General features: G+C 39.0%; 1 protein-coding gene across 2 annotated transcripts in view; it reads right to left on the bottom strand.

Annotated features, from left to right (window-relative positions):
* The window catches only part of LOC306883740 (protein diaphanous homolog 2-like), a 440640-nt gene that overhangs the window by 242040 nt on the left and 174256 nt on the right, over positions 1-24344 (bottom strand). For both annotated transcript variants that reach the window (XM_079439172.1, XM_079439173.1), the window contains 2 exons: positions 18722-19054; positions 14100-14214 (listed from right to left, as the gene is read on the bottom strand). In XM_079439172.1, coding sequence (XP_079295298.1) covers positions 14100-14214; positions 18722-19054 — 448 coding nt within the window. The remainder of the gene's footprint in view (positions 1-14099; positions 14215-18721; positions 19055-24344) is intronic.

Raw genomic sequence — 24344 nt, forward strand, 5'->3', positions numbered from 1 at the left:
TTTTTTTTGTGTCACTCACAGCTTTGCAGGTCTCAAGCTCAAACGTGGAGGCGCATTGTGATTTTGTTTTGGCGTGAGGAATATTTCACAAGAATATTATATTCCACACAAAACAAGAATCCTGGTTAAATCAGCCACAGAAAGATGATGTTGCTTAACTCTAAATGCATCTACATCAAGCTTCACCAAAGAAATGTAAGATAATTTGCCAAAATCTTAGAGTTATTGATTAACAATTCCATCTGCCACAGCCAGATCGTTTCTGTGTATTACGGTTTTGTTTTGTCCCATAAAGTATACAAGGGATGGCTATCTAACAGTCAAAGCAGCATGTGTTTGTGAGTGCTGAACCATGATATGATGGGCAACTGGACCAGAGGGGTGGAGAGGGGAGTCAGACAAGCAGATATCAGAGCGACAGGGGTGCGGAATAATCTGAGGGGACAGTGGCAAGACCCAAGAAGCGCTATCCTCTACTCTCGCGGGCTGCATTGTGCCTCATACATTTAGTGTTAATCTCACCCTTTGGGGACATTTGCTGTTGTGTTAATTGCACACTGCCCGGAGCATTCATTAACACAAACACACATGCAAACAGACACGCAGAAGTTCACTGACACATGTTATCTTACATGGATATGCACAATACATGCACACACTGGATACTAATGTGTAGATCTAAGTATGAATAACTGACATGGCTAATACAGTTTAAACAAACAAACTATATCATTACTCAAACACAGACTTCAACAAAGAAATAGGGTTTTGGCAGAAATACAACATGAAATAGGTGCAATGCATCATAATTAGATTGCAACTAGCGGAAAGGAGCGGGAGGGAACAGAACAGACTTTATTTATTTTTATTATTATAATTTATTTATTTATTTTCAAGCCATTATTCAAAGTTTGTTTCAATTAATTATCTATTCACTGAATTTACTTTTTATATTCATTTATTCATTCGTTCACTTAATTGTTTGTTCCCCAAACATATTAATACTTGTATTTACTGAGAAGTAACAGTTAAGACTTTTACATTGTACAATACAATACAATACAACACATCACAAACAATAACTAAATAGTTGCTGCTCTATTGAAGTTTCTATTCATCAAAGAATGTAGCACAGTTTCCACAAAATTAAGCAGTGCAGCTGTTTTCAACATTGATAATAATAATAACTATTTATTGAGTAGTAAATCAGCATATGTGAATGATTTCTGCAGAACAGGACTGGAGTAACGGCAGCTGAAAATTCAGCTTTGCCATCACATAAATAAATTATATTTTAACATATATTAAAAGTATAAACAGTTAATTTTATTTTAAATTGCAATACAATTTCACAATTTTAATTTATTAATTAATTATACTGTATTAAAAAAAGACAAAAAAAACTTGTGCAACAAACATTTGAACAATAGTGCATGCAGAGAAAGGCAAGTAAATCAATTCAAAAATGGAATCAAGAATCTAAAGTAGTGACAGAATAATGATATACTAACCTATATTTAAATCAGCCCCAATCACACCGTCACCCACATACAGGCTTATCTAACCAACTTAACACTTTAAATACACACACAGCATGTTTACAATCACACCATGTCATCTACAGTGGCACCGTTTGTCTCTTCCACATCCAAAACACCCACCACATTACCACTTATCCAGTGCCAAAATAGCCAGACGGGTCTGCAGCTAATCTTCACACAATTAACTCCAGAGCTCTGGGTCCCCCCCGCCATCCTCTTATAATCTCTTCCTCCCTGCCTCACCCTGCTTCAGCCCTCATTACTGCCTGCCATCCGCTGACCTCTCACCATGGAAACCCAGCCACACGGCTCACACACACCTGGGGTTATAACCACAAGCAAATTCGCTCTTCATTTCCAATCTACAACCGCCTAGAGATGGTGGAAGGGCCATTGGGAAGTGCAGAGTATATTGCAGCGTCGTGGCAGTCAGCTTGGTTTCTGGACCAGAGTGATGGGCTGGCAGGTGACCCTCTCCTCTAGCAGCTGGGCCCAGGACCCAGCCGCGGGCTCTTTAATTGTGCAGCAGGGGAGCCCAAACTCTCTCCCCCTCCGGTCAATTACAGCGCTAGTCGGTTTAGACAAGATTGAGAACGCATGAGATAGAGACAGCGAAAGGGAGAAAGATGCGTTTTGACTGGATTTCAGACAGAGTGGATGGGTTTAAATAGCCATGTGGGCTGAGAGACCCTCCATCACTGCCGAGCACCTGCATGATAGTTATGTATCGGTCGGCTAATGGACTCTGGCATTATGGGAAAGTTAAACATGCTTCAGTAGCCTCAGCATGGGAAGAGGGGGAAAAGGCGTCAAACATTCTCTCTGACATGACATAGACCATTAGCACCACCATCAACATGGCAAACACACGTTCCAGGATGCCGATGCTGCACGCCAGCAGAAAAACGGCATTGAGGCGCATGCAGGCGAATCAATGCAACTCGATTGGTATTATAGGGGGAGGAGGGCTGGTGGCGCCTCAAGGCCTCATCCATATAATGTCACACAACATATACTCACCAACAGCAAGTGAACAACACATACAATAAAATGGGGGATAAGGAGTTTAAGTGGACGCTGGTTTGACTCTGGTGTGTCACGCCAATGCCTCTAATCAAATATAAGAGAACTGATGAGAAAATGTAATACAAGGTGGTGTTGGCTGAAGTACACGAGTCCTCTGACGTTGATGGTGTGAAATGTGATTAAAATTGAATCAAGGCATATCAATCGTGTGAGGTTAATTTGTATTAACACGCCGTGCCAAAAGTGTGCTTTCAATCCCTGAGATGCCTGTGGCTTCAGAAAGGTTAATAAGTTGCCTCACCTCGGCCGAGACGGCAGTGGAAGAAGAGAAGAGGCAGAGCGTGTCCATTTAATGCAAATTCAGAAAAGCACATACAGCAACAATCACATCTATCCAGAACATCTGCTCTTTTGGCCTCATCTTCAGCACCCTTACCAAGTAAAGAATCCTTATATATTGGGCACAAAATGGTTTTGGACACTTGAGTCACACTTAAAAATGCATGACTGTAATTCAATGAAGAATAAAATATCAAATCAAACAGCATCTGAAACCTGGAGCTTTTCTCAGGCAAGGTGATTTTTAGTGGATGTATGAAGTAAGCAATGTTTTTATAATTAAAACAATTGATTTTTAATTAAAATAGTGGAAAAAGAACATAAATATTAGATGAAAACATGAAATATATATAAATGGCAAATATTTTTTAAACAAAAATTAAATAAAAGAAGCTAAATAGAAATGTATTGAACTTCAATTAAAATTACAAGTGAAAATGAAAAAAATGCTAATCAAATATCAATAAATACTATTTAATAAACTAATATATAACAGTATAAAACAGTAAATGATAATAAAATAACAATAGTAGCGAGTCTTGATTTGATATCTTGTTATATAATCCAAAGACATCCATACATTTTGAAGTTTACTTCTTTGAGCAACTATAGTCTCTCTCTCTCTCTACATTATCTCTGCTATAAAGCTGACAATTAGCTGCTGGATCAAAATTTGGAGTCAATCCCATTCACAGTCACAAATGATGAAATGCTTTCTATAAAATGCTTTTCCCTGTGGCTGTCTGCGAATGGATTTAGTGACAAGACGAAGAGAAAAAAAATTGCCAGGATGGAGGCTTGTGTCAACATCTAAGCAGCACAACACAGACACAAATACTTTCCACCAGTCCACTGCCAAGGGCTGACCAACACCTTAGAAAATTGGAAAGAAAAAAAGGTGAGGAAGAGAGTGGAAGAGAAAGCATAAATCGGTATGTACTGTGCTGCTGATTTGGAATCTTCATAAAGCATAGCGTACACTACAAGACAGAAGCTTGTCGCTCTTTTATGTTTTAAGACTGCAACAAAAAGCCCCAGATTGTAGTCAATTCACAACATGTGCCCATCATCAACTAGTGTGAGAGACTACAGATACTACAACACATTTCAGACTTGTTTGAAATCCAACCAACCAGGTGTGCACAAAATGAGACAATTGCATCTCCACAAAACTCCAACAGAATGCTATTAAAATAATGGCTGTCTACGTAAGGTATATTATGCCTTTACAATTTTGAAGCTCAGGGCTCAGACAACCATCAAGTGTATATAAAGCACGAATTTTAATAAAACACATTGAAAAATTCAGAGTGGAAGAAAAAAAATCTGTGAAAGTTCATATGCAATGCTTCCTTAAGGCAGTCTTGCTTTATGTTAAAAATGCTCTCCTTTCTTGTTTTCTACCAAAAGAGCATTGCTTAGAGTTGGTCAAGATATACATGAGGTCAGAGATCAGGAGAGCAGAAACAAATAAGACAAAATGTCAGAGAGAGGGGTCGAGCTGTCAGACCATATTGCTCCCATGCAACAAGTGAAGACCTCAAAAGTTGATCTTTGCCGGTGTGAGGTCAAGAAAACTCTCACAAGCGTTCAAAGAAGAGGACTGAAATGGTGACTGAATGAAGCAGAGAAAGGGACACAGATTTGAGCAAGAAAAACTATAGCAATCAGGACGGACGGACGACAGACAGTCAGTCTTCAGTCAGTCAGTCAATTCAGTCATGACTTGAGGGTGTCTACTTTCTAAGACACCCTCATTACTTTCCTTTTTCTTCCTGCTGTATTTCAATTATAGTTATTGCACCACATAAGTGTCACGAAAGTATTTCATACGACTCGTGCTATATTCAAACACAGTCTGAAGACATTCAATAAAGCTGTGCATTCACAAGTATTAACGTCATCATGTCATGAAAAATTAACAAGTCATTCTTTTGAGTCAGATCTTATCAATGAATCAGTACATATAAATGGTTTGAATGATCTGTTTGTGAACCAGAATGATCCAGTTAACTCACTGACTCACTGGGCGGAGCGGGGGATTATAAGTGAATCGTGATTTCAAATAGTCTCACAATAAACTATTTTATGTCATCTGAAGATTTGGAATATAAAACATAAGTTAAATGGATCACTTTATGATACTTTTATGCTGCTTTTGCACCCTTGTTGAAGTGTGAATGCATCAGTCCCCATTCATTTTGAGTGTTTGGAAAATAGCAAAGGAAACAGTCTGCCAAATTTCACCTTTTGTGTTAGATGAAAGAAAAAGCCTGACAAGTTTGACATGAAAATGTTCTTTTTTGTCTCACTACACCTTCCTTCCATATTTGAGTTGCTTGCAATGCTTCTCTCCTTGACCTCTATCCTCTGCTGTCCACGATAGCCCACCACTCCCTTACTTTTTTCAATGCCCTCCAAAATTCACTCTCTTTTCCCCAAAATGTATTGTAATGCTAGTCTCCAATCAGGGTGAGGGCTGTTGTGCGGTTGTATGGGCTTCTCGGCTTAGCTTTCCATGGAGAAGAGGCTTTTCACGCCGCAAAGTATCTTGTTGATATTCAGCGAGGCTCCATCTTGAGCATGCAGCACCGGGATTGTTTACTCGATAGGCAGGCGAGGGGAGGTGATGGGGGGGGGCAGCGAGAGTGTCGTCCCCCCTCTACTCTTCAGACCTCTCTCTGCACTCTCTCGCCGCCCTGAACCAATTCCACCTCAGAGTCTCGGGGACAAATTAAACATGATAAGACATCACCACACAGGCCTAGAGAGCAGGGGGAGAGGATCGCACCAAGATGTAGCCTCTACACCATTTTTGATTTGTATGGAAATTAGGAGTCAAACTGCTCGAACAGCCAATAAATTTGCAGTCTGGGAAATGTAACATTTAGATAAGAGACTATGGTGGCAATTACCATTGATAACATGACCAAAAAAAATAAAAATGAACAGAAAACAAAGCATGCGGAAAATAAAATCTAAATGCTTTTGAATTATGCTGCAACAACAGAGATAATCTATAGCTATGTTTCCATCCAAAGATTTGAATTTACCTATTTGCAAATCTGGAATATTGCTTAAAACACACGCACAATAAAGCACCGATTCCATCCAATGTGTCAAAGAGAACAAAATCGTCACTTCTTGATAAAATGGCTGGAAACATAGCTTATAAGGATTTTTGAAAATACTAGCATTTGTTTAGACTACATTTTACTCAATTCTCTCTCACAACTTTTAGTTTAATTAATTTGAACTGAATTTAGCTTAACTACAATCAAGATTAAGTTTAACACTAAACAAATTTAATTAATTTCAATCCAATATTAGAACACAACAACTTCTCATATACAACATATGTTGCTTATATTGCAAACATTGATTTAAGTATAGTTTTAGAAAATATTTGCAAATATTATTATATTCAAGTACTCAGTCATAAGTTCGCCTACATGAGAAACACTGTGGAACTAGTTCCATTAACATATGCAGACATGAATATTTCCAAACCGCAGCAGCAAAAGAAACACGACCATCATCACACTGTGAGCTGGGCGCATCTCTCTGGGGTACTCAGAGTCCCTGTGCCCATGTCTGGGACGCCTCGTTGTGGAAGTAGTTTGATGCGGACCCCCACAGGGCCTCAGAGGATGTAACTCCAGCCTAAATACATCGTCTCTCACTGTCAAACCCCAGGGCAGAAAGAAAATAAAGCTCCTCCTTTCTCTACTCCTCTGCCCGGGAGACTATATGCCTCTGTAATGTGCCGTTGTTTTCGTTTTCTTATTTCAGTCTTGTTTTCATTCCCTCAAGGCTGCATGTGGAGGGCACAAGTCACTATTTTGAAGAGATGTTGATTATTCATGTACCCCATACTGACAGGAATACTTTAAACGATCAGGTGATGCAGGGCCTATTCATCTCAGTCCTAGCTTATCCAATCATGTCACACTACTGTACTGAAAATGAGATCATCAGTAAATGTGAAACTAGAAAAGTGACAGGTTAAGCCCATGAATATGAATGTTTTTTTTGTACAAATCAGAATGTCTTCACTAATGTCTACTTTTCCCTTCCCTGGGAAATTAAACCAGGATACTTGTCTTTTAGTGAGCACTTGCTAAGATAATACGACTTGTTTAGATTAAAGGTCTTGCACCAGAAAACTTTTATTAATCTCAGGCTTAACAGCTTTGGTCGAGAGAAGCTGCATGATATATTTAATTGCTATTCAAAGTATAAGACATAATTATAGTGTTTCCTTAGACTGGATTTGGACATCCTGTTGCAGTAGCATACAACAATGTCATCTTTTAACTTCCCTTAAACTTTTTCAGGGGAAATCAAATAGACAAAAAGAAACCAGTAGCTTCCACCGCCTACTCAAAAGTCTATGATATAAACAAAGCAAAAACTTGCACTTAAACATCCCCCAAATGAGGAGTTATGAGGCAAAGATTTCATTGAAAGTTTTAGAGTTTCTTTGAGACAGGTAGCACCACATTTCAAATGGGCTGTTAAGTGCAGTGGTTGTCCAAATTGCTCCCCTCTGAGATAAGATGATTAAAGTCAGTGGGACATCCGAGTGTAGCGATATGAGCCATGAACGGTGGAGTATCCTTCTCAAAATGCACAGACTCCTGTATCCAGGTCACTCCCTGTGGCCTCTCTAATGCACAATAAACTCATTACAGGCCATTAATATTTAACTATCTAATTTTCCTGCATATGTGATTTATTAGAGAACGGCAAAAAAAACTGTGGGCCTAGGCTGAGGCAGAGCACAGTGGGCAAACAAAGAAAAATTAGCACGGGCCACATTGGTTTTATTGAGACAAATTGGCTCTGCGTATGAGAGCAATTAGAGAAAATCGCTTTCTTTTCAGAAGCATGCCACCAGAAAGCAACTCTCTATTTTTGGGATGAACACTGCAGAATTCGATAAAGCCCTCTGCTGTCAGCTGAGTAGAATTAAAAGAGAGCAAAAATCTAGAGAGCCTAGCTTCAAGGTCAGAAAGCAGCAATCAATGGCACTTTAATGCAAGCTGGTTCCTTGTTGGTCCATCTCGGTGGTGTCCCAGGCAGCTGTTTTATAAGTACACTGAAAGCTGAAGTTTCAATAACATTTCAAAACAGCAATACAATCTTACAATGACTGCATCATGAATTTACAATTTTACAAAGTAGCTTGTCTCCTTCTCCGATACTCTCTCTGAAGCCAATGCCGCTACAAACACTTGCTGAGAAAAAAGTTGTGATTTTATAAAAGTGCAGGTGCCAAAACCAGTAGTGGTGTGATGGCACGCCATCATACGAGTGTGTGTTGAGAAAAATAGTGTGTGCTTGTTGTGTGCACTTGAGTTTTCAGTGCAAGACTGGGTAGCATTGGGTCCAGATGGACATGTTGATGTCCGAGGATGAGTGATTTTCTGGAGTGATGAAAGAGAAAGAGAGGGAGGAGGGAGAGGGCCAGAGTCATGTGGACAGAGCTGCACTGGCAGATGCTTCCATTCGCAATAAACAGCATCAGCAATAAACAGCTCTGTCCTTAGGGGAGACAAGTGGAATGATCTAACCCCCTGTTCATAGCGCTTTAGCATGCTGCTTATCAAAAGCCTCCTTTATTATTTTACTGTGGCATTAAGACCAAGCTGTTAATATGAGCCAGGCTGGAGAACAATTCCACTGCGTCCTGCATTAATCTGCCGCAGGGCGTAACGGGATTGGCTTGCATGGAAATAAACACAATTCTAATCAGGTGGTGGTCCTATGTTATAAAGCCTGGTATGGAAACCTCAAGGATTCCAGTTTCCTTTGATACAGGGATCTGTTATGTTAAATACAATACATTTGCGTCTGTTCACAGTAATGTCTATATGTCCTTTTTCAAAGACATAACACTGCTGTCACAGATTACAGGCTTGAAACTGACAACAAGGCAATTCAAGCTCAAAAGCCTTTTAGGGGATCTTGCTTCTGTCTTATATCTAACACTGTGTGTAGGGATTTGAGTGAGCATTTCTGATTTCAAGTTACAGAAAACAGAATAGTGGGCCACATATCTGAGGCCTTTGATCACGAATAGGTTAAGCCTGATTCCATCATTATGGGTGAAAGTGTCCGGGTCGTTTCAGGACCCTGCATAACCCAAGGATTTAGCCTTGGCAGGGGCACACAAGGAACGTCGGGTAACTAAGGAGGAGGGAGGAGTGGAAACAGTTGTTCAGAGAGTTCAGAGAGAATTTGATGAAATTGTAGCTGATGAATGGGGACCATGCCAGGCCCCTTGCGGGGAAGCTGAGGTCCTGAGTCACAGCCATGTTTTTAAAAGTGAAATCTGTCATTGATGCTTTACACAGCTGGCAGACGATCTAAAAAGATAGAAAAGTGAATGCTCACACAAGGACTGAATATGAATATATAGACAAAATTACAAATCCGTATACACATAAAATACTTTATATTTACATAAAAATAAAACATTTCAATATCAATATCAAATGTTATTTTAAATATTTTAATTAACAATAAAATAATAATATAAATTATTCAATTTGGTTTTGTCTGTATGTTGTTGTTTTTTTCTCTCAAAGCCATGAGTACCATTGACTGACATTATATGACTGACAGACTGCAACAGTTTGAGTTAAAAATCTTTGTGTTCTACTGAAGAAACAAAAGTCACCTACATCTTGGATGCCCTTGGGGTAAGCAGATAAACATAACATTTTCATTTTTGGGTGAACTATCCCTTTAAGTCAATAAAAAAAACAGACTGACAAACTTGAAAGCAAAATAAATGAAATCAATATACTTATATGTAAAACTTGTGATGTCATGTCTACTCAGTGCTTTATACATCTGTCACAATACCATACTGTCTTAAAATATTTTACTTGGGGGCAAGAAATATTGATTATGCAATTAACCACAATTAATTTGATCATAATAACAGACATAAAGCACAAAAATATAAACAAAATATTGCTTGACAGCTCTGATTATTGCATTTGCTGTACTATTACACAGGGCACTGCTTTAATCTTTACCACTGATTCTGTGAAAGATATATGATACTCTACAGCTTGACCCTCGCTTGCTTTTCATTGCTTTTTCTCTCTCATCATAGGCTCGCTGGTCATTAAGAGACAAAAATTATGGTAGTCCTCTTTTTAGAGGTCAAGCGCTGCCCTGGGCTCCTCCTTCTCCATCAATTACTTCAGCATTGACACCAATTATTAAAATACATCTTCATTAGATCTCGCTTCAGAGCTCCATCTGTGGAGCAGCCAGAAGCCATCTTCGCCACCCCATCGCACTTAATTTACCCAGATCAAACTCATCTATTGCCCTAGCCACTCAAAGCATCAACACGAGCAGGGTTGAGCAGTGCCTCCCAAAAAGCTCCTTCATTTTGGGTTTCTGCTAGTCTATGCAAGAGCAAAAAAAAAAAAAAAAAAAGGTAGCACGCGACTTCATTCAACATCAATTTGCACTTCAAACCGATGCAAAAAACACAGCTTTCCTCACCAAGCAGGAAAAGGGAGGAGTGCATGCGATCACAGAGAATATCGGTGAAGTGTTCTGGTGCTGCTGAGAGTTCAAATTTCGGTAAGAATTCATATGACGCACCATTTAAAGAGGACGTGGTGATGATGGGGTTTATATTTCAAAAGCAACAAGCAATACATGTCATCACCGTGCCGAAAAGTCAGACTTCTATTTTCATGAGAGCGGATGTCAGCGGTGAAGAAAACCTATTAGGGCAAGAGGAGGAGCATGTTTTTCCAGCATCCATCTTATTTCAGCGGCACATAAAAGCGGAGGCGTTGAATTGCTCTTCAAATGCAGTAGGCCATGCCACACACTCAATCCACCAGTGTATCCAATTTGATCCCCCAAGCAGAAACACAAGCAGAACCATTGATTGATACCACCAAGTGAAGGGAGTCTGGAGGAAATAGGGAATAAGAGTGTGAGAGCGAGGGGGTGGAAAGGTCAAGCAACTGTGGCTACAAGGAAAACAACATTACAATAAAATCGGAATCTGACAAAGAAGAGGATTTAAATGAGGTCTAAACTGCATTTCTGAAAAAAATTACGTTGCTTCTAAGGCATGTATTGACAGAAGGTGACTGTCGACAATCATGCAAATCTCCAAGACTATGATTTGGAATGAAAGGGCACAGAACACTAGGGTTTTTTTCTCAAAAGGTCAAGCCCTGAGCATATTTGCAAAGGATGAACTATTGATTAAACCAGTTAATAAGTAGTGAGTATTTTCTATATACAAACTACCCTCAATGGCATGAAACATGACTGGAAATATACACTTTGTATTTAAATTATGCTAATTAAATTGTTACTTTCCAAGTTTTGGGTCTATAACACTATTTTTGTTTTACTTTTTTTTTACATATACAGCATTTTTACTCTGACAGAATGACATGTGAATAGGTAATATACTCTTGAAGTTTCCTGGTAGTGTTTTTTCAAACGACAATTTTAGTCCACACTCAAAGAAGACACCAACAACAAAAAAACTGGCTGATCAACAAAAACTATTATTCTGTTTGACATCAAAGTCTGTGAGTATTTAGAATAGATGTTTGATTTCCTGAAGATAAGCTTAAAAAGCGGTCTGCCTTTGACTGAGCTTTACTGGATTCACAATGTTATCAATAATTTAACCAGTCTGACAGAGCAGTTCCAAGTGTTTCTACACTGATGGGAGAAGTTTTTGATAAAACTTGCATAGCTTCCAAAACTTCCAAAAAACCTACCAAATATTTTAATTAGATTGCAACATTTGTAACAGGTTTCAAAATAATGTGCTAGACTATATAGAATATTAGTATAATTGTGCACACATTTTATTTATTTAATTATTGTTATTTTGCTGCTCTGGTAACTCAAATTAATAGATTGACAAGGGTCTTGCAGCAGAATGATTCATTGTAACTAGAGAACATCAATAAAAATATGCCATTATGTGTATATTGTTCAAATAAATAAATATTGCTGAGGTGATATCAATTTCATAATTTTATAATGAAATGCACACTTGCTTTAACTTGTATTCTGTCTGTAGTTTGGCCCTATTCCTCAGAAGCTCAAAAAAGTCTACTTTTCAATACTGTAGGAGTCTGGATCTCCTGAAAGACATAGATCTAAAATCCCTGTTGATCACTACATCCTTGTTTTGTTAAAAGCTATTTAACACCAGGCCCTTTGAGCAGTGGAGGAGAAAGAGATGCTGCGAAATAAAGGAAAAGAGGAATGTGAAATGGAGCAGCTATCAATACCAAATCTCAAACTCCAGTAAGACTTACACTCTGTGGGAAAACTAGATAACAGAGACCCATTTTGTATACTTTAAAGAGGGCAAGAACACATTTAATTCCTCCTTGACTCATAGTTCATTACTTGGCGGTCTCCAGATAAACGCTTTAGCTGTGAGTCGTTGAGAACGCTTTTCCCTGGGACTTTCAAGCGGACCACACTCACCACTACATAAAGTGGCAGTTGTGCAGACAAATGAAGTAAAGCTTGACCAACGACTGCTCTGCCAACTCTGCTATGAGGATTTATAGCGTGAGGCAAAAGCGAGCATCTGCGAAACCTTATAAAGTAATTCATCCCTGGAGACTGCCAGCTGCACCTAGTCTCAAAAAACGCTGGAGACAGGGTGAAGACACCACCTACCAGCTCCTCCTCCAACTGGTGCCGTGAAAGTATATTTTAGAGATGCAGTCTTGGCAGTACACTCATCAGATGGCAGACAGTTCAAAGTCAGTGTGATTACCAATGGTATACCATCACTATCTCTTCCCTTCCACTCTCTTGGAGCGGTGAGGTTTACCATTGGTTAATACTCTTTGAATTAAAAGTGGTACGAGGAAGTAAGATTCTACTCATTGCGTGAAAGTTCCCAGAATTGGTCCAAATCACATCTTACTCACTTCAAAGCTTGAGTTGCAAAATTCATCTTAAAAGAACTGCTGCAACTATCAAACACAGAAAAGCATATTTCATTCATGAAGACGCTCAGTTTGGCTTCAGAAACAGACCTGGGGAGAGTCGAGTCAGTGGATATGCTTCAGGCGTAATTGATAGAAACTGAGCCAAAGATGGGTCCCTGAGGAACTCCTCAACTCTTACTTATAAAACCTACACCTTTGCAGAGAAAAACTAAAGAAACAATACAAAGTGCAGACGACTGAAACCTAAACACAATTATATCTAAAAAAGGTGCTTGGCTACACAGGAACAGGCTGTGTTTTTGTGAATCTCAGAAGAGGAAGTACAAACCCCAGTAGTAATCAGCAGAGGTTATATTCAAGAGTCACATGCACTTCTGCACATTTTAAACCACCACATTATGCTTGAAGTGTTGCTGGATGGAGTTTAACAGGCCGATATAATGTCGATACTGGAGAATAAGAGGAGTTATCTGGAGCTCTGCCAGTGGGCTAACGCTAGCAAACTCCACAGACCGCGGTCAATCTGCTCTCAGATCAGTTCACTTCAATGACTGATCATCTGACCGCCGCTGTACACGTGAGCAGACTCTTCAATTGTTCTCAATGTCTGATAGGCCCTCTGCAATGCCCCTTTATGAAACAGGCATTAAAATCTACCGAGGCCACTCACTGTCAAAGGTTCAACTTACTGCCTTGCCGAAGGAAACATCCACTTTATCCTTCTGCAGCAGTGTGAATAAACAAGGGAAGCAAACGGAGAAACAAACTGGCCAAAACAATAGTGCAACTCTCTGTACTGTAACTTTCTCTCTCTTTCTTTTCTTCTTCACTGTCTCTCGGGGGGCATCCAGTGAAGCAGAAAGGCAGCCAAGCTAACCAAGCATGTCTGTCCTCTGCTCCTATCGAAACCCACAGCCGCTTAGGAGTACGGTTCCCGTGAAGGAAGAGGGATGCTTTGTAAACTGACTCTGTGCTGACATGTAAAGAACACTTCCAACTATGCAGCTCTGCTAATTGGCACAGAGCTAAATGCTTAGTTAATCTGATTGTAGAGACTGCATGGGGAAGTCGGTGGAAACTGAGACAGCTTCATGAAGATAATTAAGATTTCACAGAGACGACTGGTTTCCAAATGTCTGGATGGATAAAAGCAGGTAAAACTACGTGTGCCTATGTGATTAGGGGAAGAGGCAAAGCAGGCTGTCCTTACCTCTGGATTTAGAAGAGAAGGACAGTGAAAGCTGGCTGAACATGTCCGGGTTCTCAAACTGCTCCTCTTTGACTTTGAGCCAAAAGCAATTTTCCGCCATCTCCTGAGGCACTATCTGCAAGCACAGAAAAACTCCATCAAACACCAGCAGGAACAGAGCAAGCAAGCACCACAGCACACTTAAGCACACACACACAGACACACACAAAAGCACGCATACCGGATTCATACATCACTCAAGTCTTTAATGACACATGGTCTTTCAGAAATCAGTCTAATTTTGTTGATTTGGTGCTCAAGAAACAGTTAATATCAATGCTGAAAACAGTTGTGCTGCTTAAGAAATGCGATACATTTTATCCAGGATTATTTGATGAACAGAGCTTTTTAAAAAAAGTAACAAGCAGTATTTTTTAATTTTTTTTTCAACAACATAACAGTCTTTGAACTCCACATGAAATCAAAATTTTCACTATTTTCTTTTCTTTTTTTTTTAGTACACATAGCTAGTGTTGAGATGAACAATTAAAAAGTTCCACTGGAAAAAAATGTTTGTCTTAGTGATCTAAAATCTACTAGCAAAATCTAAAAAAATTATAATTCTTCTCTGATGACATCAGATTGACAGCTTAGGCATTATAGTTTAGTTTTTGATTGGGCATAATACAATTAGTTTGCTGTGAGTGAGAGATGGTGAGGAGAATCACTAAAATGAAACGCCACCCTCTATTTAATATTCCGTTTCAGTTTTATATATTACAATATTAAAGTCAGTAGCAACTTCCAGTTCACAGACACTTTAATGTCACTTTTGATCAATTTAATGCATGCTTGCCGAATAAATGTATGAATTTTTCCTGACCCCAAACTTTTAATGGGTAGTGTATGCAGTAATGTATTTTTTAAACATTCCATGCCATAAGTATTGCATTTTTAATTGAAGAATGCATTTTACAGTATATGAATAATATACCTCTAATATGCTTCTTAAGGAAAACCCACCAGATACCAATTAGATAATGTAATTAGAACGTCCTCAAAATTGATCAGCCTGCTAATTACCCAGACAACCCAGCAACTGTACTGTGAAAATATATGTTGTTCATATTCTAGAAAATATCTGCACATCCCTTGTGTGTGTTTCTGTTTATGTGTGGGATTACAATCAGGATCAAAGTAATGTAAACTAGCGGAGAGAGGTGGCAGTTTAAACTATGTATTTTCTCACTTACGGTTTACATATAGTAACCTCCTCCCCTCATCATCTCTGCCTCATTCTCTCCGCTTCATTACGGCACTAGCATAAGGGAATTCAACTGTGCTACTCATCACAGTCAAAGCCAACATGTGTGTATGCAATAAATTAGGTATCGGCATGCTTAGAATTTGAAACCTAAGACTTTAAAGCTATTGTTGTCTTTTGCTGAGAGAAAATCGAAAGAACTCTCCATACATATAAAACTCCAGTCTCCAGTTTACCAGACCAACATTTAGTAAAGTGTCTCCAAAGCACAGTAGCACCAGGACCAAGGAAAGACTTTTGTAGTGCAAAATTACGTTTTTAAAATTGACTAGTCAGTGCCTGAAGACAGCTTCTTGATTTCTTCTGTTTTTTTACAGACAGACAGACAGACAGAGATCTGCATATTAAATAGGTAGATTTCACTACCTGTCATCCTCTTAAAGTCAGTATTAAACCTCAGTTTCTGTCACCCCAAGGTGTAATGTATCAATCAGCGTTTTTTTTTTTTCTATTCTTTTCCTCTGCAATCAACACATCATCATTCAAACCCAAAAGAAAAGAAAATGACGTGTTACGTTTGGCATGAAATGACACCTGAGAAGACATTTCTTTCTTAATCTCAGTGTACATTGTTGTTGCAATTTGTATAATTGCAGCTCAACCGGTAGAAAACTATATCCAACAGCATATACATACCTGTACATATCACCATTTTCAAGAGATCTATGGGATATAATTAGAATCTTGATACAACAGCTAGAAACTGAGAGCATCACTAGGAGTTACTAGATTTATGGATAAAAACAGTTTGCATTCTCTTTCATTTTAAATGAGATATGGTAATTTCCTCAACCTCAATAATAATTTAAAGAAAATGATACAGCACGTCATGAGAGGAGCAGAAAACAGGAAGTCCAAAGATGTGGTGAAATGTCTCTTGATTATTTAATAAGCCTATTCTTGTATGAAGTGTTTACATAAATCTGTAAATTGATTGTGGAACCATTTGCTTTGAGTAGCATCGCCACCCCCTCTCACTTAGGCCGTCTGCACAACAGAATTATAAGTGGTCTGCCTGTGCCTGAAAGTCTTGTCTAGCTAGCCAAATAAAATGATAATTTAATTTATTAATTTAATTTAGGCAAGATATAATTATTCCTTCATAATATTTAGTACGTTTTTAGGATTAGTAATATATACTAACGTGGTGAAACACTCTGGTAACGGTAATGGTAGACATTCAACTATGCTCCATTTAGTTGTTCATCCTGGCACCTACTTTTCTCGATGATGATCCACATTACTGGACAGTATCAGATCGCATTTACAATCTCACTGAGTCCAAGTGAAACAGTGAAATCACAGAGAGACTGGCAGAGTAAAAAACTAACAGTCTCATTAGTGCACTGCCTCATAAGGGCACTTGTGAAAAAACCGTGACTACTCCAAACAGAGTAATTAACACAAGGCTCAGCCAGGGTGACCTTGTTCACGCTCAAGCAGCAGAGACAAATACTGTAGCTTCCTCTCACCTTGGTCCGATACACCCATCTCTGGGCAGAAAGTGAGCAGCTCCAAACGGTCTTAGCCGCAGATGCGAGCGATCATTTACTTTTCCATAAAGGAGTGCGGCTCCCCTGTGTGGGTGTTCTAACGGTTGGAGAAATTACATTACAGCACCTCCAGGCAACAATCTCCGATGTGGCTATTTGAAAGTCTGTTACATGCTTTAGGGAAAGATCGGGAGGAGTGCAGGGGCTGGAGTGTTTCCCAACTTTACTGCTGCTGGCTGCTTTCACTGTCTGACTGTTATCTTCCTCTGTTGTGAGAGATGGAGGGGTCTCCGGTGGGTGATTTAAAATAGCAAGAATCAAACTGATTAGCATTCTCATTTTCATCCTCTCGCACTCTCTCCATCACCTATCACCGTCACATCAGCATAATGACACCTGAGAGATCTAAGCATTATCACACATGACATCACCTTGTCCAGTCTGTGAGAGAGTAAGAAAGGCAATAAATAAGGTGCTATTATTTAAATCTTCAATATTTTACTATATTTAATATTTTATTGCCCCCGCTATTTTGCAACTGTTTCAAACTTGGCTAACCCTAACATATTTATAACAAAATAGAACAGAGTGTTTAACTCAAGCACTGTATTACAAAATGTGAAACAGTTTCTGTACTGATGCCAAACTTATTTATTCATTTGTGAATAATCATCATACTTTTTGGCTAGAGTCTATTCAAAATAAAAACAAGCAAATATTAAAATGAAATAAAATGTATTATTATTATTAAATTCAGTAATTACATACACACACTACTGTTTGAATGTTGGGGGACAGTTAGTTTATTATTATTATTATTAATTTAAACAATGTATTCATCGTGGGGGGGGGTCACGTTTCTACAAAAAAAGGATCGTGTGACACTGAAATCTGAAGTAATGCCTACTGAAAATCCAGCTTTGCCATTTAAAAGAAGTACATTTTAAAATGTATTTAAAAATATATATTATTTTAGATAGCAATAATATCATACTTTTTGATCAAATAAATGTAGCCTTGGTAACCACAAACATTTATTTTGACATAAAAAAGTATTTAATGCAACATGGAAAACACAATATAATATTATAAATAACTGTAATTAGCTAATTTTCCAAACCTCACAAAGTCTACTTGCCTGCTTAACATAAAAGCATTACTACAAAAATAAGGAGCGTTGCCCTTGGGGCTAAATGGATCATGCTTTGTGACTCTTAGCCTATCAAAGTTAAGTAGCCCAGATTTATACGTTATTTTATAAATATAAAAGAAGTTAAAGACAAGGTCCAGCAGAAGCATGAAAAAGTACAAATAAATTAATCCAGTTTTCAGACTGTTAAAATCTCCAAGGTGATGGGTAAATTAACGATTGAGAGTTAAAGGGAAAAAGATGATGTGAAGAGGTTGATCCACAGAAATCGCATTTAAATGCGATGGAGGATTACGCAACATTGTATTATATATATTTGCGTTTTGCTTCATTTTAACTCAAAAGTGTATTCAATTACGACCAGAATGTGTGCGCAAGGGCACTTGAGCTACTGAAATGGTTTACAGCCGATATCTTGAAAGGGAGGCAGAGTTGCGAGGCGTGAGTCTCATGGCTCAACGCTCTTTTTATTAAGCTGCATGTACTCGTAGGCTTTAGACCATCAACTCCCACTGAAAAAGTTGCACTCTCTTTTTCATACTTTCTTCCTTTTACATGTTGGGAAGGCTAAATTACTGCCACTATTTGCAATTTACTGCTGACCTTGGAGTGTGTTATGTGGTTCTCAGAACACTTTTTTAAACCATTTAAGCTCCAGTGATGTTCACTGTCTTACCTTGGACCAGTTCACCCGCTTCATGACGCTCTCAGGTTTGTAGGTCTTCTTGGGCACCAGTCCATAAGGCAGCTGGACAACGAGTGGAGGAGGAGCCAAAGGCATACCTGGAGGTGGGGGCGGGCCTCCTCCGGGAGGTGGAGGAGGTGGGGGCGGGCCTCCTCCGGGAGGTGGAGGAGGTGGTGGTCCCAGAAATGCAGGACAAGGAGGAGGCGGAGGAGGTGGAATACCTCCACATGGTGGTGGAGGAGGTGGTGGAGGAGGCGGAGGTGCAATTCCCCCCGGTGGTGGTGGTGGAGGAACAGCACCAGCTGCTCCAGATCCCGCTGCAACCTGTGAAGGGATTAAAAAGATTCAGAGACAAGAAAAGGTCATCTTAAGAGACCACTGTGAGCCAAACATTCACCTCAAAGACTCCCGTTCAACTTCTACACCCAAAGGCCCATGCTTTTATCACCATTACATGTTTTATCCCATCAGAACTAGCGGGTGAGACAAGGACAAAGGAGAGTGGAGGATAAAAGACAGTGTTTACAGCAGCTACACCCAAAGGCCCATGCTTTTATCACCATTACATGTTTTATCCCATCAGAACTAGCGGGTGAGACAAGGGCAAAGGAGAGTGGAGGATAAAAGACAGTGTTTACAGCAGCTGACTTTTCAATTTTAGAAGAGTGCATTAAAACAAGTCTAAAAAATCAGAGAAAGCGAGAGAGAGGGGAAGAGTTAGGGGTGGAGGGGCTCCTAGCATGCATTAAATAAGAGTTGATAAAAGCAGATGGATGACTTGGGGCCGCTATGGCCTTCCCTCCGGGCACTGGTTCCCTCAGCAGCACTGAGCATCTGCCTGTCTAGTGCGCAGAGCACCGCCTCCTGAGAGCCAAGTAGGGGCCAGCGCTCAAAGGAGCCTGAGCCCACCGCCTGATCCTCTCACTGGGGAAACTGGGACACGGCAATTCTTGAGGTGTAGGTAGTCACATTGAATATGTAAATAAATAAATGGCAGGTCGGTCCATGTGACCGGTAGACTCTTCTGGAAAGTACACACCTATCAAGTGTTTGGGCTCTCAGAGGAGCAATTTGACAAGTATTGCACAAGTGGTAAAGTGAATGTGCGCGAGTCTACATTTGTGTGTGATGGAACGGTTATCTGGGTGCAGGGTGGAGGGGTTTTTTTACATCCAGAGTATCCTGTAACAGGGTCCAAAAGTAACACTCGGCTAGTTCCAAATGCGTGTAGAAATTGGATTTGGCGAATAAATAAAATTTGAGAAGATGAAAAAAAATCTATTAAGGAATACTTGCCTTAAATTAATGTTTTAAATGTAAGAACTTTTAATTATAAATTATCAATTAGTATTTTATTTAATTTTGTCTGCAACTCCATGTGCCAATACAAATGTGGGAACTAAGGCAAATATGAGGAAGAGTGAGATCGATCGATCGATCAATCAAATCAATCAATAAACCAAGAGAGAAAGAAAGGTTTTTATCTTAATAATCAAATAATGAAGTTATTATTATATTTCATATTTTAAATTTAGATTTGAAATATTACATAATGTAGGACCTTATCGAACGGACACCCAAAATAACTGCAGAACAGCACATTCCTTAGGAGTTAAGGAGTCTTCTACCAGCCATCTGCGGTCGTAAGACTAGTTAATAATCAATCTCAGGCCATTGTTTGAACCAGTTCCTGTTAGCGCTTCCTCTCTGTATCTACTGAAAAGGGATGATTAAACTGATTTGATCAAGAAAACCACAATATATCTTTTGTATGCAGAACTGACAGTCTTTTTAGCAACCCGTGGAGAAGCCTCGTGATCAGTATTTATGGATCATGAACTGATGCATTGATCCAACAGAAAAATGGTGATTAAATTAACTGACTGCCCTTAGGCCTGCAACACGAGACTGTCCCATGACTCGCTTCATGCTCGTCTGCGTTTTTAACTTTTCTCTTACAACAAAAGAAACACAAACTTACATAGAGGATCTCTAAAGACAATCATTTATTTCCATTGCTATCAGAGCAAGTGTATTAACAAATAATGTTTGATGTCTTATATATATATGCTTGGTGTTTTATGTAATCGATGAATTTTAATCTTAGCCTTATAACTTTTCCACAAACTGTTACCATTTTAATTTAGGTAGGTTATTTTCACCTGCGAGGCCCACAATGGGGGTGAAGGTTAACAGGTTAAATAGATAACCAGTGTTTAGTATCGCGTTGAAACTTATTTTAAATGTAGAACGTTGAAATGAATGACAGGTGCATATTATATACACTGTTCGTAAGATTACATTTTTAACAATTTACAGAAATATTCCCCACATGAAGATCAAAGATTAGATTAAGTTTTGTGTCCAAAAGAAAACAGTATGGACGGGGTTCCGCCTACAGGGACAATTTGATTGGAAGAAGCATCTAGTGGGTGGACTGAAATCAGCCTGCTAAAAACTGGACACAAAGCTCGTTGCTAGCTGGCTTGCTAAACTTTGGCTTCGTCTCACTAATCACGCTGCGAAGCGCCCACAGACTTAACATCAGGCTGATCATCAAAACTTAAACACTTCGTCAAACTTCTTACTGAAGAAACTGTGTTAGAACCTGAAGCCGCAAGAAACTCTAAACAACTTCAAGGTGTCGTCACTCTCACATCACCAGGAAAACAACCACTCATCAGAGGGCTTTCCTAGAAACGCATCACGCAACGACGACCTCAGCAGCCAATCAGCAGCACCGGAGGTTTCCCAACCAGGAAAGGGAAACAAAACTGGAGATCACCTGTCGACTCAACTTATATAAAAATCCTTGTCTTGTGTAATATTTAAGTCAAACTTTGCCCAGATCCTTGTTACCTTTGCTCAAAGTTAACAAAGCAATTGTGTCTTATGATCGTTGGCCGCAAAATAAACAGAATTGCTAAGATACACTAAGTGCTAGACACTGAACGGACTAGTCGATAAGGTGTAATTATAAATTTTGAATCAGATCAATTTAAATCAAATCAATATTGAGTCTTTAAGACTCGATTCCCTAGAAGGATAAAATAAGAGCTAATAAAATCCTTACAATAACTATTACATAACTTTAGAAAAAACATAAAATAACCCACAATTTGCTTTAGGTCAGAGAAGAGTTAATTGTGAACCCTGTTGCAGGATATGTTCAGTACACAGAAAACAAAACTCTGAGATACAGAAGGTGAGATCAAGCTTAACTCAGGGTTACATCAGGCATTATACAGCAGCATAGTATAACCAATTTCTATGGGCCTAAGCTTGGCTCACACACACATACACACACACACAATTTAAAAGCCATTTCAGTTTCAGATTAGCAGTGGAGAATGAAAAAGCGACTGGCACTGAGGGTAGGGATGCACCGATCCACATTTTTTCACTTCCGATCCGATTCCGATACCTGAATTTGGATATCTGCCGATACCGATACTATTCCGATACCAGAGCTCTATTTGCTTTAATATCACTATGATTATTATCATTATTGTTGATTTTATGAGGCTGTAATAAACTTCTCTACAAGCAAGTCTATGTATGTCCCAAAAAGCAACTTGAGGTAAGTATGAGGTTAGAAAACGGCAGAAATCCCATCCTGAAAACAAATATGCAACTTTAAGGGTTTAAATGGATATTTATTTAAATTTCAAGACAGGATTACTAGATACTAGTGCAATATACACCATCAAAGAAACAAACCCTGTCATATGAATTAAACATCACAGATATAAATCACCACTAGGCAGCAACACAGTTTTAAAGTGTCAAACATGAAATAAAAGGGTAAACTTCCATACAACCACTCTCCAAATAATACAAAGGGCTGCTTCATCCGATCAACACAAATTAAGTACACTGACTCTTGTAGCATAAAAAAAGGTTTTCAAATATCAAATATTTGAAATAAAAAATAAATATTCACACTATCAATAGAACAATGTGCATCTGATCAACATAAATTCAGTAAATTCTTGCTTGTGTAGCAGCAACAAAATAAGGTTTTCAAATGTTAAACATTTTGAATAAAAGTGCAATAAGTGTACTGTAAACATCTTACACAAACACTATCAATAAGAGTGTGCATCTGAACGGCACAATTCAAGCATGGGAGGTTTGGCATTGAAGGTGACCTGGATAAGCTTAACCCCAGAGTCTGTGTAACTATTCTTGAAAATAAAATAAAAAGTCAAATGACTGAGGGAGTGACATGGTTTTCAACAAATCTCACTTAAACATTGGCAGGTTCTTTTTGAGGAACCAGACCATTATCTATATTTAATGAATAATAAAGATAATGAATTTCAAACGAAAGTGACTGACCAACGCAGCCGGCTGGGGCTGGTTGCCAGGCTGTAGGATGACTCAACCTTGCTCCACGGACAGTTTTTTATGTTTTATCAGACAATAACTATTTAAGACTTTGCTTCAGTATAATTTTCGGGACAATTAGAGCGGGATTCGGAATTCGGGACAGCAGCTTAGATTTCGGAACTGTCCCGAATTTTTCGGGACGTCTGGTCACCCTAGCTGGAAGTTTACTTTGCTTTTTGAATGATTCCAGAAGTGATTCTTGGCGGCTCTTCTCTTCTTTCTCCCCCCTGGTTAAAAAGTCCTCGTGCTCTCTCGAGTGGTGCTTTTTCAGGTGTTTAATTACATTTGTAGTGTTGAACGTCGCGGCGGAGGTTCCACCTCTTGGAACAACGGCTTTGCAAACATTGCACGTTGCTGTCTTACTTTGCGGCGTTTCGACCGTAAAATATTTCCACACAGCGGACATGTTGTATGGCGCTCAATGCTTAAACTGCTACCTGCAAACTGCAGAGGATTTCCTGAAAGGAGGCGTGTCATCTCTCTCAGTGTCTCATTGGAGCACAGACACGTCACCTAGCCCACGTCACAGACACGTCATTTCAGCAGACAGCATTGTAGACATAATTCTGGATCGGTTTTGTGCGTTGATATTGTTGAAGTGTGTTCTTTCACTATTTTAATATTTTTGTTATTCGTACTAATTATTGTTGTGTTTTTAGTTTATTATTTTACATTGTAAACTGAATGTTCAAATAAAGCATTTAAAAAAAAAAAAAAAAACATAACTCTGGATCGGACATTTCTCCTGGTTGGATCGGAAATTTCCGATCCGTTAATTAAGCTGGTATCGGAACCCGATACCGATACTGGATCGGATCGGCCCCATCCCTAACTGAGGGCATAACACAAAAGAAACAAACATGGTGAAGTTTATGATGATCATCTGTTATTGTTTTTAAGACGTAATGACATAAGCGTTTATTCGTTCCGTATGGAACATACTTAACTGTGATTACACCGAATGACAAGATGACAGTATCGATATTTGTTTGCAGATGAAATATGGAAAGCGCTTTGTGTAGACTGATTCATCGTTTAATCATAAAGAATAACAGATGAAAGTAAACCATTAGACTTGATTAACATGTAAATTGCCTCTGTAATTTGCTAATAGATTGAGCGTATGAAAAGGATGCAGCCACCTGAACCTTTAGCAGTAATGAGAAGAGTAATCGGGCTTGAACGCTCATGCAACTGGTGGCGGCAGGCAGTCGACCTCTCT

Source organism: Barbus barbus (genome assembly GCF_936440315.1).
Source record: "Barbus barbus genome assembly, chromosome: 17".
NCBI classification, from domain to species: Eukaryota; Metazoa; Chordata; class Actinopteri; order Cypriniformes; family Cyprinidae; genus Barbus; species Barbus barbus.